The 16,946-nt window shown below is 41.1% G+C and overlaps 1 protein-coding gene across 6 annotated transcripts in view; it reads right to left on the bottom strand.

Annotated features, from left to right (window-relative positions):
- The window catches only part of ptpn6 (protein tyrosine phosphatase non-receptor type 6), a 36,029-nt gene that overhangs the window by 16,096 nt on the left and 2,987 nt on the right, over positions 1 to 16,946 (bottom strand). The window contains exons 1-12 of one of the 6 annotated variants that reach the window (XM_071396703.1): positions 16,552 to 16,687; positions 15,555 to 15,579; positions 13,523 to 13,645; positions 11,300 to 11,494; positions 9,456 to 9,645; positions 5,091 to 5,207; positions 4,749 to 4,874; positions 2,354 to 2,450; positions 2,116 to 2,195; positions 1,784 to 1,930; positions 1,520 to 1,651; positions 917 to 1,071 (exon numbers count right to left, since the gene is read on the bottom strand). In XM_071396703.1, coding sequence (XP_071252804.1) covers positions 917 to 1,071; positions 1,520 to 1,651; positions 1,784 to 1,930; positions 2,116 to 2,195; positions 2,354 to 2,450; positions 4,749 to 4,874; positions 5,091 to 5,207; positions 9,456 to 9,645; positions 11,300 to 11,494; positions 13,523 to 13,645; positions 15,555 to 15,579; positions 16,552 to 16,672 — 1,508 coding nt within the window. In that variant the 5' untranslated portion in view covers positions 16,673 to 16,687. Of the gene's footprint in view, positions 1 to 916; positions 1,072 to 1,519; positions 1,652 to 1,783; positions 1,931 to 2,115; positions 2,196 to 2,353; positions 2,451 to 4,748; positions 4,875 to 5,090; positions 5,208 to 9,455; positions 9,646 to 11,299; positions 11,495 to 13,522; positions 13,646 to 15,554; positions 15,580 to 15,867; positions 16,049 to 16,551; positions 16,688 to 16,946 lie in introns of those variants that run through there. The other 5 variants (XM_071396709.1, XM_071396708.1, XM_071396707.1 and 2 more) reach the window with 5 other exon arrangements.

The raw sequence follows: 16,946 nt of genomic DNA on the forward strand, positions 1-16,946 counted from the left end.
TGTTGCATTCTTCACATATGATTTGGCACAGTATTTGCAAATGTACACAGCTTTTCCTTCTACATTAGCTACAGTGAAATGTCTCCACACATCAGATAGTGGCATTTTCCTGTAGAGATTAGAAAAAAATGAGTAAAAAAAACAAAAAACAATTTCATGTACAGATAAATAGTTAAGCAGCTAGATTAAACAACTCCTTTGTAAGATAAATGTTTTAAAATGAAACATGTATGGAAACAGGTGAATTAGCAGGCTAAAGCAAGCTAAAACCCACATGGTAGCAAAAACTAACTAGCAGAAATTGTTAACAAGTTAGAAATTATTTAAACACACTTTCTGTTGGCTACTATTTACTAGTTAACAAAAAAATCATGTATGTCCTATAAAATATATTCACCCCACCCAGTATTGTAATCAAAACTTACCAGAAAGCATGTAGTCCTTGGCTCAGACAGTGTAGTAGTGTGGGCTCAATAGCATCTCATTAGTGTGTAAGATCTTGAGGATCAGCTGTACATGTGATGGAAGAGTGCACTGCACATGCAGAGGGTTCCAATTCAATTGGGAATAGTAGAACCAAAATATGCCACAAGACCTAGAATTTCCTTATGTGTATGCCACAAAAAAGGTTCACTGTTATAAGCCAACTTCTTTGATGAATTTAAGCAAAATTCCCAGGCTTAATTTCCGATGGAAATTTCCGGAAAAATTCTGGAAATTTACCGGAACGTTTCCGACACTTCGCAACCCTAACCGCAACTAATCTTAACAACTAATCTTAATCCTGGAAAAACAACATAATCTGAAGTTCTTATCATGTATTCTAGACAATGGAGAATGGATAGAACTGACACTTATCTTCCTGAATACAGCTGGAATATAGCAAGAATACATCTGGAAGACAGCTAGAATATACCTGCAGTGGATGATCATTGGCCCGGCGTTGGTGAACTCGGCCTGTTTTGAGTTGACCTGAGTGAGGAAGCTGAGCACCCCTCCTGGCTCCTCGGGAACTCCATGGTCGGGCCAGCTCAGGTACTGGTAGTGCCAGATAGTACGGACCAAGTCCGACTGGGACAGACGAGGAGGAGAGGAGGAGAGAGGAAAGAGACAAAGAGGAGAGACATGAGTAATACTGTAAACTCAGCTAATCTGTGACTGCAGTGATGACCGAGGTAACAGTGATGACAGTGATGACCGAGGTAACAGTGATGACATAGATGACAGTGATGATAACGGTAACAGTGATGCAGTGGTGACAATGGTAACAGTGATGACAGTGAAGATAATGGTAACAGTGGTGATAGTGATGATATGACAGTATTGGAGATGACAGAGGTGTTAACAGTAATGACAATGATGGTAGTGATGACAGAGATAACAGTGATGACAGAGGTAACAGTGATGACAGAGGTAACAATGATGACAGTAGTAACAATGATGACAGAGGTAACAATGATGACAGTGGTAACAGAGGTAGGAGAGGTGATGATGAGTGGAGCCAGCAGGTGGTACCTACCTGATCCAGAGGGGAGATCTCCATAACCCTGATCTTGTAGTCAGTGGCATCTCTCTCAGAGACACAAGTGACCACATACGGCCCCACCTCTTTGGAGCCCTGCATTTCTGGCCAGTATGGCACGCATTTATTCTGCATAAACAAACATGGAGAAATGGTTTGAGGAAAATGAGATGGGTAGTTTATACTATGTTATAATATTAAAATCATACAATGTAAAAGAAAATGCTTTCAAATTCTCAGTAACACTCTTAAGTCACTAACCCGTCCCTTCTCGACCTCCCTGGTTGTCATGACGATGACCCTTGTCCTCTCCTGCCACACCATCTGCCAGAAATCGTTGACAGTTGTTGCAAGGCAGCCCTGACAGGCGATGTACACCTTCTGGTCACCGGGCTCCTGCAGCTTATTCTACAACGAGACGGAGAAAGTTAGTAAAATATGTAAAATATTGTCTACATGGAGACAAAGCCCATTGCAATTATAGTCTCTGATCATATTAATTAAAACATAATCATGTTTAGACTTGTTATGGATTCATAACAGTGGTTTATCATTTGATGTTGAGACTACAAGGTGACATAACATGTACTTACTGTCACATAGTTGCCATTGATGTAATCTGAGCCAATGATATCGGGGTCTCCAGATGACAGAATGACCCTGGTCTCATCAACTGGGAGGAGAATAGGATGAGTGTAGAGATGGAAGGATGTGAGAGAGAGATGAGGGGATGTATCAGACAGAGATAATATAAATGGAAGAGAAAATGTAAAGAAGATATGTAAAAGATAAGAGGCTATATCATTGCACTTTAGAAGTAGATGCTCTTACAGGGAAGGATGTTCTTATATCGGTTTTTGCTTTTGTTTTCTGGTCTCATCCCTTCTTCTCTGCTCTTCTTCACCTTTGTCTCCTGCTTTTGAAGGGTCTGAAAAGAACAAGAAAGAGAGAGAAGGAGAGAAAGAGAAGGATAGTCATTGTAAGCTCAATACAATTTTAAAAACATCAACAAGCATTCAATTACTTAACCAACAGTATAGAGGGGCCTTTAAACGGGTCACTTCTTGAAAATAAAAATACCCTTTAACAGCCATGACATTTCTCAACCATTTTTAAGTGACACCTTAAAGCTATTCTCTAATGACAAATGTTTAATTTGTTCCACAGTACTGCCACAGACTAAAGCAGGGGTTCCCAAACTTTTTCACTCTGGGCCCCCCTTCCAGCATTGGGGAACATCCCGGGCCCCGCGCGCACACCACATCTATTTCTATGGGCACAAGCACTGTTCATGACACAAACTATTCAAACCCCTCTTGTTGGTGGAGAGAATTTTGCAGGTTTAAAGCTTATTTCCTGCAATTCTACACATTTTATCATGGGGTGCAAAGAAAATGTAGCCGTTTTAAAGCAACTTTTTCTTGCAATTCTATACATTTTGCCATGTCTACAGTGTATTTATGTGATATTTGAGTGACAAAAAAAATACAACAATATCTATGGGCTAAAAAAACTAAATAAAAAAATATCTGACATGGGCTAGTTGATCTGGACATTTCTGACAAGTTATAAATAGCTCTCTAAGGTCTGCAATGACTGACACGACAAGAGGAACTTGACTCTTTCAAGAGTAAGTTTAAAACTGGACTGAGTTCACTTAAAAAATATATATATGTTTTTTTTAATGCCGACCCCACAGTTTGGGAACCACTGGACTAGAGGAAAGAGTTTTCCCCCATGGAGCTCTTGAATCAACAGGGAATAAAGTCAGTAGAGCTCCCTCTAGTGGAGTACTAGAGGGTGTCTCTAATGTGGCTGAAATAATTACATATAGATATCTGGGGACAGGCTATACAGTTTAGTGGATAAGCCCCATCTTGATCTGGGTGACTTCAGTTGTTTTTACCTTGAGCCATTTCAGGTCATCAAAGTGAGAGTGATGAGCACAGGATGGGAGTTTGAGAGTAATCCTGACTACAGGATGGGAGTTTGAGAGTAATCCTGACTACAGGATGGGAGTTTGAGAGTAATCCTGACTACAGGATGGGAGTTTGAGAGTAATCCTGACTACAGGATGGGAGTTTGAGAGTAATCCTGACCACAGGATGGGAGTTTGAGAGTAATCCTGGCTACAGGATGGGAGTTTGAGAGTAATCTTGACTACAGGATGGGAGTTTGACAGGATTGTGTCGAGGCACAGATCTGGGGAAGGGTACTTAAACATTTCTGCAGCATTGAGCGTCCCCAAGAACACAGTGCCCTCCATAAAAGAAGAAGTTTGGAACCACCAAGACTCGTCCTAGAACTGGCCGCCCAGGAAAACTGAGCAATCGGGGGTGAAGGGCCTTGGTCAGGGAGGTGACCAAGAACCCGATGGTCGCTCTGACAGAGCTCCAGAGTTCCTCTGTGGAGATGGGAGAACCTTCCAGAAGGACAACCATCTCTGCAGCACTCCACCAATCAGGCCTTTATGGTAGAGTGGGCAGACAGAAGCCACTCCTCAGTAAAAGGCACATGACAGCCCGCTTGGAGTTTGCACCTAAAGACTCTCAGACTATGAGTCTGATGAAACCAAGATTGAACTCTTAGGCCTGAATGCCAAGCGTCACGTCTGAAGGAAACCTGGCACCATCCCTACAGTGAAAAAAGTTTTTTTTGCAAATGTATAAAAAATGGTGCACGCGCGTGCCCGGTGTAGTCAGAATGTTAGTGTGTCTGTGTTTGACCATTTGGTTGGTCATATAAGCTGTGTATGTAATGTGCCTTTATTCTTGTGCAACATGGTGAAACATTTTGAAACATGTTCCGTTGGACAAGTCAAAGTGAGAGTGTTGCAAGGAAAAACTATAATCAAATGGTTAAAGGTCTCACAACTACAGCCATAGGAAGTAGACTGCAAGAACCATAGACCACTTTTAGCCACCTTGCTAGAATTCGTTACATATCGTACTTTTTGAAAATTCATAACATGTAGTACGTTTTGCAAATTCGTAAAATGTAATAATAATTGTAATTCATAACATATCATATAAAATGGGTGATGGTCACCCACAAATGAATACATACCATAAGAAACTTCGAATCTCATACTAAATGGAGTGTCTGGAATTTACATACATAATAATATGAAATGCTCTGAGACCAGGTTGAGTAAAGAGAGGAAGAGGTTAAGAAGGGTTGTTCAAAACATCACATCTTCCTTCCATCAAAAACTTAATCGACTTACATCAAACTCCTCCCAGAATCCTGCTTTGCTCTTCTTGTCTCCCTCGTTCTCTCTCTCAGCCGTCTGGTCCAGCAGCCTCACTCTGCTGTCAATGTCTGCTGCATTCACTCTGGTGGAGAAGTAGGGCTGAAGGAGAGAAGGATGGAGTGGACAGGAAAGAGAAGGAGAGGAGAAGAAGTCAAGATTTGTTCGGATATGGCTCTATCTTGTCATTCAGGTGATCTTTAACCCATTATAAGATACAGTATCTCCGACCTGTGTAAGGTTGTAACTTGACTGCAACACTCACGGTGACTTTGTGACCTGTATGGCGTTACAACTGTAAGTCCTGTAAGTCTTTACCTGTTTGAGGTGCACCCAGGTTCCAGACATCTCCTCGATGCCTTTGCGTTTGTAGTGCTCCATCAGGTCAGCCAGGGTGTCAAACATCCCTGTGCCTCCCACCGTGTACCGGTCATTCTATTTATATAAATATATGACAAAATGGGTCCCATTATGCCTGGCGAAAACCAAACACTGCATTCCACAGTAAGAACCCTATACCAACGGTCAAGCATGGTGGTGGTAGTGTGATGGTTTGGGGATACTTTGCTGCCTCAGGACCTGGACCACTTGCCTTATTAATAGAAGGAACCATGAATTCTGCTCTGTATCAGAGAATTATACTGGAGAATGTGTGAGCTGAAGTGTAGCTGGGTCATGCAGCAAGACAATGATCCAATACAAACAATCAAGGCATGAAAATGGCTAAAAAGCAACACATTTGAAGTTTTGGAATGGCCTAGTCAAAGTCCAAACCTAATTCAATTGGGATGTTGTGGAAGAACTTGAAACGAGCAGTTGATGCTTGATAACCCACAAATGTTACTGAGTTAAAGTAGTTCTGTATGCAAGAGTGGGCCAAAATTCCTCCACAGCGATGTGAGACTGATCTACAACTACAGGTGGAATTTGGTTGCAGTCATTGCAGCTAAAGGTGGCACAACCAGTTATTGAGTGTAAGGGTGATGCATAACTATGTCAATTAAATAAATAAAATAAGTATCAATTTGTTTTCTAATTTGTAAACTCAGGTTTCCGTTATCTAATATTAGGTATTGGTTGAAGATCTGATAGCATTCAATGTCAAAAATATGTAAAAATAGAGAAAATCAGAAATGGGGCAAATACTTTTTCACGGCACTATATATATATGTATATATACAGTACCAATCAAAAGTTTGGACACACCTACTCATTCCAGTTTTTCTTTATTTTTACTGTTTTCTACATTGTAGAAAAAATTGTGAAGACATCAGAACTATGAAATAACACATATGGAATCATGTAGTAACAAAAAAAGTGTTGAGCAAAATCAAAATATATTTTATATTTTATATTCTTCAAAGTAACCACCCTTTGCCTTGATGACAACTTTGCTGTCACGTATACTCCCTCTCCGGCCTCTAGGTCATCAGGCTGCTGATTATCCCGCACACCTGTCACCATCGTCTCGCGAACCTGCGCCTCATGACACTCACCTGGACTCCATCACCTCCTTGATTATCTTCCCTATATCTGTCACTCCCCTTGGTTCATTCCTCAGGTGTTATTGACTCTGTTTTCATGCCGATGCGTTTGTGTTTCGTGTTCATGGTTTATTTTATTTATTAAAACACTCACTCCCTGAACTTGCTTCCCGACTCTCAGCACACTTGTTACATTTGCACACTCTTGGCATTCTCTCATCCAGCTTCATGAGGTAGTCACCTGCAATGCATTTCAATTAACAGGTGTGCTTTGTTAAAAGTTAATTTGTGGAATTTCTTTCGTTCCTAATGCATTTGAGCCAATCAGTTGTGTTGTGACATGGTAGGGGTGGTATACAGAAGATAGCCCTATTTGGTAAAAGACCAAGTCCATATTATGGCAAGAACAGCCCAAATAAGCAAAAAAATATGACAGTCCATTACTTTAAGACATGAAGGTCAGTCAAATCAAGGAACATTTCAAGAACTTTGAAAGTTTCTTCAAGTGCAGTCGCAAAAACCATCAACTGCCTCTCATGAGGACTGCCACAGGAAAGGAAGATCCAGAGTTACCTCTGCTGCAGAGGATAAGTTCATTTTAGTTACCAGCCTCAGAAATTGCAGCACAAATAAATGCTTCACAGAGTTCAAGTAACAGACACATCTCAACATCAACTGTTCAGAGGAGATCACGTGAATCAGGCCTTCATGGTTGAATTGCTGCAAAGAAATCACTACTAAAGAGACTTGCTTAGGCCAAGAAACACGAGCAATGGACCAAATTTGAGATTTTTGGTTCCAACCACCTTGTCTTTGTGAGACGCAGGTGAATGGATGATCTCCGCATGTGTGGTTCCCACCGTGAAGCACGGAGAAGGAGGTGGATGGTGTGGGGGTGCTTTGCTGGTGACACTGTCAGTGATTTATTTAGAATTCAAGGCACACTTAACCAGCATGGCTACCACAGCATTCTGCAGCGATACGCCATCCCGTCTGGTTTGTGCTTAGTGGGACTATCATTTGTTTTTCAACAGGACAATGACCCAACCCACATCCAGGCTGTGTAAGGGCTATTTGACCAAGAAGGAAAGTGATGGAGTGCTGCATCAGATGGCCTGGCCTCCACAATCACCCGACCTTAACCCAATTGAGATGGTTTGGGATGAGTTGGACCGCAGAGTGAAGGAAAAGCAGCCAACAAGTGCTCAGCACCTGTGGGAACTCCTTCAAGACTGTTGGGAAAGAATTCCAGGTGAAGCTGGTTGAGAGAATGCAAAGAATGCGCAAAGCAGTCATCAAGGCAAAGGGTGGTTACTTTGAAGAATCTAAAATCTAAAATAGATTTTGATTTGTTCAACACTGTTTTGGTTACTACATGATTCAATATGTGTTATTTCCTAATTTATGTCTTCAATATTATTCTACAATGAAAATAGTAAAAATAAGGAAAAACCCTTGAATGAGTTGGTGTGTCCAAACTTTTGACTGTTACTGTATATAAACACACACTCTCTCACACACACACACACACACACACACACACACACACACACACACACACACACACACACACACACACACACACACACACACACACACACACACACACACACACACACACACACACACACACACACACACACACACACACACACACACACACACACACACACACACACACACACACACACACACACACACACACACACACACACCACACGGGACAATATAGAATATAGAAACTGTCAATAATACACAGTAATAATGTTCTGTTGGTAACTGTGGTTTTGGGTCTTTGGTTATGTTTAGCACGTGAAAATAAATTTCCACATAAGAGGGAAATAAATGTTATCTAATATGATACAGCCAGTGTACTTCATGCATTTAAAGGCATGCGCCGGTACTTTGGTGACTAGTAAGTATTTTTTAAACCTCGCGCTTTGGGCTGGATGTGTCAATCTGTAGTTCATGCATAATCTATGAGCAAAATTGCCTTTTTACCTCAATTAGCTACGAAATTTCTAGTTTGAAAGAGACTGTTTTCTGGAAGCTGTGCTGCACCAATTTCCATACATTTACAACCCACGTGGGCAAACCCCCTAGCAATTCAAGTTTCAGTCAATGAGCTTCAGCCCCTTGCCATTTGAGTGACAGCTAACAAGACTCACATACACATTAGAGAGAGAGAGAGAGAGAGAGCAATGACATGGTGCACATATCTGCCCATTTGCGACATAGTATGCAATTTCCAGGACCTATTTTGGCTCATGGGCGCTACTTTCAGAACCACTAGTTAAAAAGTAAACAAAAGTACCCGGAAAATATCTTTAATGTACTTCAAATGAGCTATTAAGAAATGCACCTGATGCTTGCTCCTGGTAGGGCCTGTGCCAGGACTCAATGACCTCTGTGATAATCTTCTGACCCTGAATTCTCCAGACTCCAGCCCTACAATGCTTCTTATTCAAATCCGCCTCATGTCTGCAATGAGATGAACCACAGCTAAAAATAACCTAACCATGATGGTGCTGCTGATCATGTTGAATCTACGAAAAGGAGGTTTGGGAATGAACGCAGTTAGTTACAGTCTAGCTCTGCACTTGGAAATAACTATGCTATTTTTTATTTCTAGTGGTAGTTACTGTACACACATGAATATAAAGTATTTAATTGTGAATACCAATTCTCATGTATTTTATTGGAATCATATATGCATTTTCACACATCACCTAAGGGTCCAAATAAATACGTAACTAACTAATTAAAACATAACCGCTTGGCATACCTGTTTTTTAAGTAAAACTTTTGTAACCAGGAAGTGGTCAGTGATATCTATCAAACTCAAACCTCCATGTTCATATTGACTGGACTTTGCATAACTGTTTCTGTGCTGAGACAGTAGTGGTGGTGTGTTTGATGTTTGTCAGGTTTTCTCCTAGATGTTGGAAGCAGGAAGGTCATTCGTTGCATAAGAATAAACATTTTGGGGAAACTGAAAATTGGTCTGGTTTCATAACAAGATGTTCTCAGATATGAGAAAAACTATAGCAAAGATTACAATGTGAATTACAATAGGGAATGTGAGTGAATGTGTGAATGTGAGTTAGAGAGAGAAAAACACACGAACACTTTCACATGCTCGCACACACTCATGCACACACACTCATGCACGCATGCACACACACACAAACACACACACCTGGCACATGATCTTGATGTGTGAGACTCTCCTCCCTCCACTGGATGCCTTGCTCTTCTCCTCAGTCAGAACAGACAGAACAAAGTCTCCAGGTTTGGACAGAGACTCCCGCACCAGGAAGGTGCCCGGCTCGTCCCGTTCCCATAGCAACTTCTCTGCGTTGGGGCCTGACAGGTGTCCGTGATACCACCTGTATGGTGTATGACAGAGAAGGGGTCAATGAAGCTCTAATGGAAACATCACTATGCCCTACACCAGGGCTGGCCAACCCTCCTCCTGGAGAGCTGCTGTGAGTACAGGCTTTTGCTCCAGCCCTGCTCTAACACATCTGATTCAGCTAATCATGGTTGTAATAAGCAGCTCATAAAGCAGAAGCCAGTGTGTTAGAACAGGGCTGTATAGTACTATTCTGTAAAAGTATGGTTTGCAGCTTGTTCAGTGCTACCGGACAGACAGTGAAAGCGAGTGTAAATGTAATGTACTGTAACTGTTTTGCGTTGGAATGGAAAGTAGTAGAGGACTTTAATAAATGGTTGAGGACATTTTGGTTACTAATGTGTATTAACGGCCTGTACCGATGCACTGTATGTGGGTTTATGCAAGGTATTTCTGTCCTGCGAGTATAGTGTGTGTGAGTGTGTGTTTGCGTGCATACGTCTGTGTGTCTGGGGGAGTTTACACTCGTTGGTATGGGGATCGTCTCTGAGTGCTGCCTGCTGTTTAAATTTAGGCGCAGTTCTCGATTTCTTCATCTGAACTTCCTGCATTGCGGTCGGAAAATTCTGATGACAAGATTTCGTGGCTCAAGACAGCATGATATTAATAGCCTGAGCCCCACACAAACTACCCCCCCTCCTCATCCCTCCTCATCCCACATCACCCCCATTCCTCACCCCATATCACCAAACCCCCCCATACCTCACCCCAAAGTGCAGAATTTGAGGGTACTTTCAACGTTTAGAAATTGCAGCACTTTTTGTACATAGTCCCCCCAAATATTTGGCCCCATATTCCTAGCACGCAATGACTACATCAAGCTTGTGGCTCTACTAACTTGTTGGATGCATTTTCAGTTAGTTTTGGTTGTGTTTCAGATTATTTTGTGGAGTCACTTTTATTGTAAATAAGAATACAATATGTTTCTAAACACTTCTGCATTAATGTGGATGCTACCATGATTACGGATAATCATGAATGGACTGTGAATAATGATGAGTGGGAAAATTACAGAGGCATAAATATCATAGTATGACACCTCTGCATTAAAATGAGACCATAGAGCATACCATCACAGCAGTACCTGTGATATGGGTATCAAGAAAGAGATCAGAAAGACTGAAATAGAGCAAGAGTGAGATGGAGGTTAGGAGAGAGGAAGATATTGAGGGTCTGGTCACTGTTTTCAAATGTGTCAAAACCTAAAGTTTCCAACCGCAGCAAGAAAGGGAAGTTAAACTGACAGTGAGAGAGAGAGAAAAGAGAGCGGGGAAAGGAGGGGCAGTGAGGGCAGAACATTAGGGATTTACACACGCGCACGCACACACACGCCTCAAAGTAAAGGCCATAGAATGACATTTCCTTCTGAAAGCTTTATGATCCTCAACATAAAGCGTTTAGATGAAGAAAGTATGAAATTACAAAATGTCTGGATGTCTCAGGAGCATTTTATATGATCTGCTTCAGTTTGATAAATAACATTTGAAATTCAGCAGAACAATGAAAGCAGAGCACAGGCCTCTGAATGGTGAAGTTCGGGGATAGAGATTTCAGGCAAGAGTACACGGACTTGACTGACTGACTCTGGTGGAATTAAGGGTTAGGGGTAAAGGTTAGAGTGCACTGACCTCTCGGTGGTGGGGTCAGAGCAGTTGAAGGGGTATTTGAGCTCGATGATGGTGCCGTCTTTGTCCTGCAGGATCCCGTTCTCTGCAGTGTAGTGCTCCACCAGCTCGGACAGCGTAGCAAACTTCTCCCCTCCATACAGGTCGTAGAAGTCCCCTGTGTTTTGGATACGGATGTGGGTCACCAGCTCACCCACCCTGGGGTCAAAGATCAGGGGAGAGGGGACATTCATGGGCCAGTCAGTGACAGGAGACAATTCTTCCTAAGCTAGTTTTAAGTAAAACATTTTAAAGTAAAGTAGCGAAAGAGAGATGCAGTGTATCTGTACCTGACAGAGGGCAAGAAAAGGACAGAGGAAAGGACGAGTGAGGAGAGATGATATACTATAAATCAAATTTAATAAAATCACATTTTCAAATCAAATGTTATTGGTCACATACACATCTAGCAGATGTTATTGCAGGTGTAGTGAAATGTTGTAGGTTAACATACAGTGCCTTCAGCAAGTATTCACACCCCTTGACTTTTTCCACATGTTATTGTTAGATCCTGAAATTCAAATTGATAACATTTTGATTTTTGGGTCACTGGTATGCACACAATACCCCATAATGTCAAAGTGGAATTATGTTTTTCAAATGTTTGACAAATGAATTACAAATAAATAGCTGAAAGGTCTTGAGTCAATAAGTATTAAACTTCTTTGTTATGGCAAGCCTTTAATAAGTTCAGGAGTAAAATGTGCTTACCAAGTCACATAATAAGTTGCATGGACTCACTCTGTGTGCAATAATAGTGTTTAACACGATTTTTTAATGACTACATCATCTCTGTAACCCACACACACAATTATCTGTAAGGTCCCTCAGTCTGGCAGTGAATTTCAAACACAGATTCAACCACAAAGACCAGGGAGGTTTTTCAATGGGCTTACAAAGAAGGGCACCTATTGGTTGATGCCTAAAAATATAAAAAGCAGACATTGAATATCCCTTTGAGCATTGTGAAGTTATTAATTACACTTTGGATGGTGTATCAAAACACCCAGTCACTACAAAGATACAAGCATCCTTCCTAACTCAGTTGCCAGAGAGGAAGGAAACCACTCAGGGATTTCACCATGAGGCCAATGGTAACTTTATAACAGTTATAGAGTTTAATGGCTGTGATAGGAGAAAACGGAGGATGGATCAACAACATTGTAGTTATTTCACAATACTAAACTAATTGGCAGAGTGAAAACAAGGAAGCCTGTACAGAAAAACATGCATCTTGTTTGCAACAAGGCACTAAATAAAGTAACACTGCAAAAAATGTGGCAAAGCAATTCACTTTATGTCCTGAAAACAACGTGTTATGTTTTGGGCAAATCCAAAACAACACATTACTGAGTACCACTCTCCATATTTTCAAGCATAGTGTTGGCTGCATTATGTTATGGGTATGCTTGTAATCATTAAGGACTGGGGAGTTTTTCAGGATAAAAAAGAAACAGAATGTAGCTAAGCAGAGGCAAAATCCTAGAGGAATGCCTGGTTCAGTCTGCTTTCTACCAGACACTGGGAGATGAATTCAGCTTTCAGAAGTACAATAACCTAAACTACAAGACCAAATCTACACTGAAAAAAAGACAGTGAATGTTCCTGAGTGGCCTTGTTACAGTTTTGGCTTAAATCTGCTTGATTTTGACTTATTTAAATTTTTAATTTAATTTAACATTTATTTAAAGAACAAATTCTTATTTACAATGACAGCCTACCCTGGCCAAACCTGGCCAGCTCCTAGAGACTTACCCAGAAAGACTCACAGCTGTAATCACTGCATTGACTCAGGGGGTTGAATACTTATCTAATCAAGTTACAGTATATTAGTGTTTTACTTTTCTTTTTTGCAAATGTTTTAATTTTTCATCCACTTTGATATTCCAGATTATTTTGTGTAGATCGTTGACAAAAAATTACAATCCCACTTTGTACCACAACAAAATGTGGAAAAAGTCAAGGGATTTGAATACTTTCTGAAGGCGCTGTAGGTTGAGAAAAGGGGAGAGAAGGAGAGACAAAGAAGAAGAGAAAGAGATGGAGTATCTCCACCTGATGGAGAGAAAGGAGGAGAAAGAGATGGAGGATGTCCTAGCTGATGGAGAGAGAGAGAGATAGAGGATATCCTAGCTGACAGAGAAAGAGAGAGATAAGGACAAAGAAAGAGATGGAGTGTATTCCTACCTGACAGAGAGAGAGAAGTCTCCCTGGTTCTTCCTGCTGGGTCGGGCCAGGAAGCTGCCATGGACGCCCCGGCTCTTCAAAACAGACTCAGCATCCAAGCCAGAGATATCCCTGTGGAACCACCTGGATACACAGAGAGAAACACATTACACACATACACTACCATTCAAAAGTTTGGGGTCACTTAGAAATGTCCTTGTTTTTGAAAGAAAAGCTAATTTTTTGTCCATTAAAATAGCATAAAATTGATGAAGCTGCCAGTGAGGCGTCTGTTTCTCAAACTAGACACTCTAATGTACTTGTCCTTTTGCTCAGATGTGCACCGGGGCCTCTCACTCCTCTTTGTATTCTGGTTAGAGCAGAGTTCCTCTGTCCAGTTTCTGTGTTCTTTTGCCCATCTTAATCTTTTCTTTTTATTGGCCAGTCTGAGATATGGCTTTTTCTTTACAACTCTGCCTAGAAGGCCAGCATCCCGGAGTCGCCTCTTCACTGTTGACATTGAGACTGGTGTTTTGCGGGTACTATTTAATGAAGCTGTCAGTTGAGGACTTGTGAGGTGTCTGTTTCTCAAACTAGACACTCTAACGTACTTGTCGTCTTGCTCAGTTGTGCACCGGGGCCTCCCACTCCTCTTTCTATTCTGGTTAGAGCCAGTTTGCGCTGTTCTGTAAAGGGAGTAGTACACAGCGTTGTACGAGATCAGTTTCTTGGCAAGTTCTCGCATTGAATAGCCTTCATTTCTCAGAACAAGAATAGACTGACGAGTTTTAGAAGAAAGTTCTTTGTTTCTGACCATTTTGAGCCTGTAATCGAACCCACAAAGGTTGACTCTCCAGATACTCAACTAGTCTAAAGAAGGCCCGTTTTATTGCTTCTTTAATCAAGCAACAGTTTGCAAAAGGGTTTTCTAATGATCAATTAGCCTTTTAAAATGATAAACTTGGATTAGCTAACACAACATGCCATTGGAACACAGGAGTGATGGTTGCTGATAATGGGCCTCTGTACGCCTATGTAGATATTCCATAAAAAATCTGCCGTTTCCTGCTACAATAGTAATTTACAACATTATCAATGTCTACACTGTATTTCTGATCAATTTGATGTTATTTTAATGGACAAAAAATTTGCTTTTCTTTTAAAAACAAGGACATTTCTAAGTGACCCCAAACTTTTGAACGGTAGTGTATACATACAGTATATACAAACCACACACACACACACACACACAGATCAGACCACGCACATAAGCACATGCACACACAAATGGTTATGATCTGGCCCTGCCGCACCTGTCCACTGAGCCACATCATCTCTTTGATACTCAGTTCTTCCCTCGATGGGAAATTATATGAGACGTGGTAATAAAGATTAGTTAAATCCCAATGTGTCTGTTAAATCGCATTTCAAATCCCTGCCTTCCATTACCAGGTCATAGATTAACACAGTACTAGGTAGAGAGCAGTCTACACAGCATTATTGCAACCTTTTTTAAGTATACGCTAGTATACAAGTATACAATATTGTTTCAAGAAAAATAACTAGCATAGCATTTGAATGGTAAAGTCTGACTAAGGCCTAAGAGATGACACACAGACCACCTACCCACAAACCCACCTCACTACAAAGCACCAACTATTCATTCAATGGATACTATACTAGCCTATTCTACAGAACAACCTGCTGCTAACAATATCTGTTGCCAAGTGTCAGTGTAGTTGTAGCTACACAAGACATGGTAAAGACATTGATAGTCAGAATTGGTCAGAATTGGGGGAACATTTCAAGATTTTGAAAAACTACTGCAAAATAGCTGGGAATTCTTACAGAGTTTAAAAACAAAACGTTACGTGTGAACTACAAACACACAAGACAGCAGAAAAGACTAAAGAACAAAGTACTGATGGTAAAGAAACAGAGAGAACCAGTAAAAGAAAGAGAGAAGTTGACATCACGCGTTAGGTAAAGGCAGATCCAGACCACGGTTGAGCAACTGGGTGTAAGAGTCTTGAGAAGGGGGAGCTCAACTCACCGAACCATTTTCACCTTCACTTCTTCTGGGCCCAAAGAGAAGGAGACAGGATAGTGAGGGTACACTTACAGGTACAAATCATGTTTTACTTCCATTATCATCCCTTTCTCTAACTGCCCTCCTCCACACATTAGTTTGCTATATTTCTTCCTCCATTTATCTCATTCAACATCACATACGCAAAGAACACCATTCTAAACAACCTATCTTCTCTTCCTCTTTTACACCCACGCTCATCTGTTCATCAAACCCTCTTTCCTCCCTTACCCTTTTCTAAATATCTCACGTTAGGTAGATAAGTAAACAATCTTACTGTTCTCAGCTCCTTCTGAAAACAAGCGACACTCTTGCTGACAGGCTTGTCTATGTCTTACCCTCCGTCCCTCCCCTCTTTTTTCTTTTTCTCTCTGTCGTTCTGTGACACTCTCTCACTCCTTCCTTCCTTTTTGTGTCTCTTTTCACAAAACAGTGAAAGCAAGAGACAGACAGGAACAAAAAAAGCTGACAGGCCGGAATCTCTTACTGATAGAGATACTTCATAAATGTCAACGCAATAAAAAAGCTTAGTATTCATCTTTAAAATTAAACTATAATTCTTTCTCTCTCCTTGCCTCAATCTAATGTCACATCTCTCTCTCTATCCCTTCAGAAGGATCATAGCACCATTAGTGTTTTGCAAACAGACACAGTCCAGTGAGATTACTCTGAATATGTCATACCAAACACTGTTCCTCGATGAGATAATGAACTAGAGAGAGAGTGAGAGAGAGAGAGAGAGAGAGAGAGAGAGAGAGAGAGAGAGAGAGAGAGAGAGAGAGAGAGAGAGAGAGAGAGAGAGAGAGAGAGGGGTAAGGTAAAGGTAAACTAAGGAACTGCATGTCTGCACACCACCACTATCAGGAATGAAAAACACACTAGTCCCTCCAGTATATACTGGTTAAACTAATCATAAATTTTTCTCTGTCCTTCTCATTCTCTCTCTTTCCTTCTAACCCACCTGTCCTCCACTCCTCCCCTCTTCTGTCTGAGTGTCTGTTATCTTCTTTCAGCTGTGTGTGTGCACGTGTGTGTGTGTCTAACCTTTTGTGTGCCGTTTGTGTTTGATGCACAAAGGTCATGCTCACATTACACTTCCTTATTTTCAGAGTGCGACCTTCCCCCCGTGTGTCGCTCTCAAACCATTTACAACTGTGAGGTCATGACAACAAACTTACAAACTAACAACAAGCAACACACACACATAACTACAGTCAGGATAGTAACTACACAACACTGTTCATGTGAGCAGCAATACAAGACATGTGAGCATGCTACAAGAAGAGGTGGGCTACATGTATACTAAAGGCTTGTCCACAGAAGTCTGTTAGAGCTTGAAACTGAAACTACTCTTCC

The sequence above is a fragment of the Salvelinus alpinus genome, chromosome 4 (assembly GCF_045679555.1).
Source record: "Salvelinus alpinus chromosome 4, SLU_Salpinus.1, whole genome shotgun sequence".
Taxonomy (NCBI): Eukaryota; Metazoa; Chordata; class Actinopteri; order Salmoniformes; family Salmonidae; genus Salvelinus; species Salvelinus alpinus.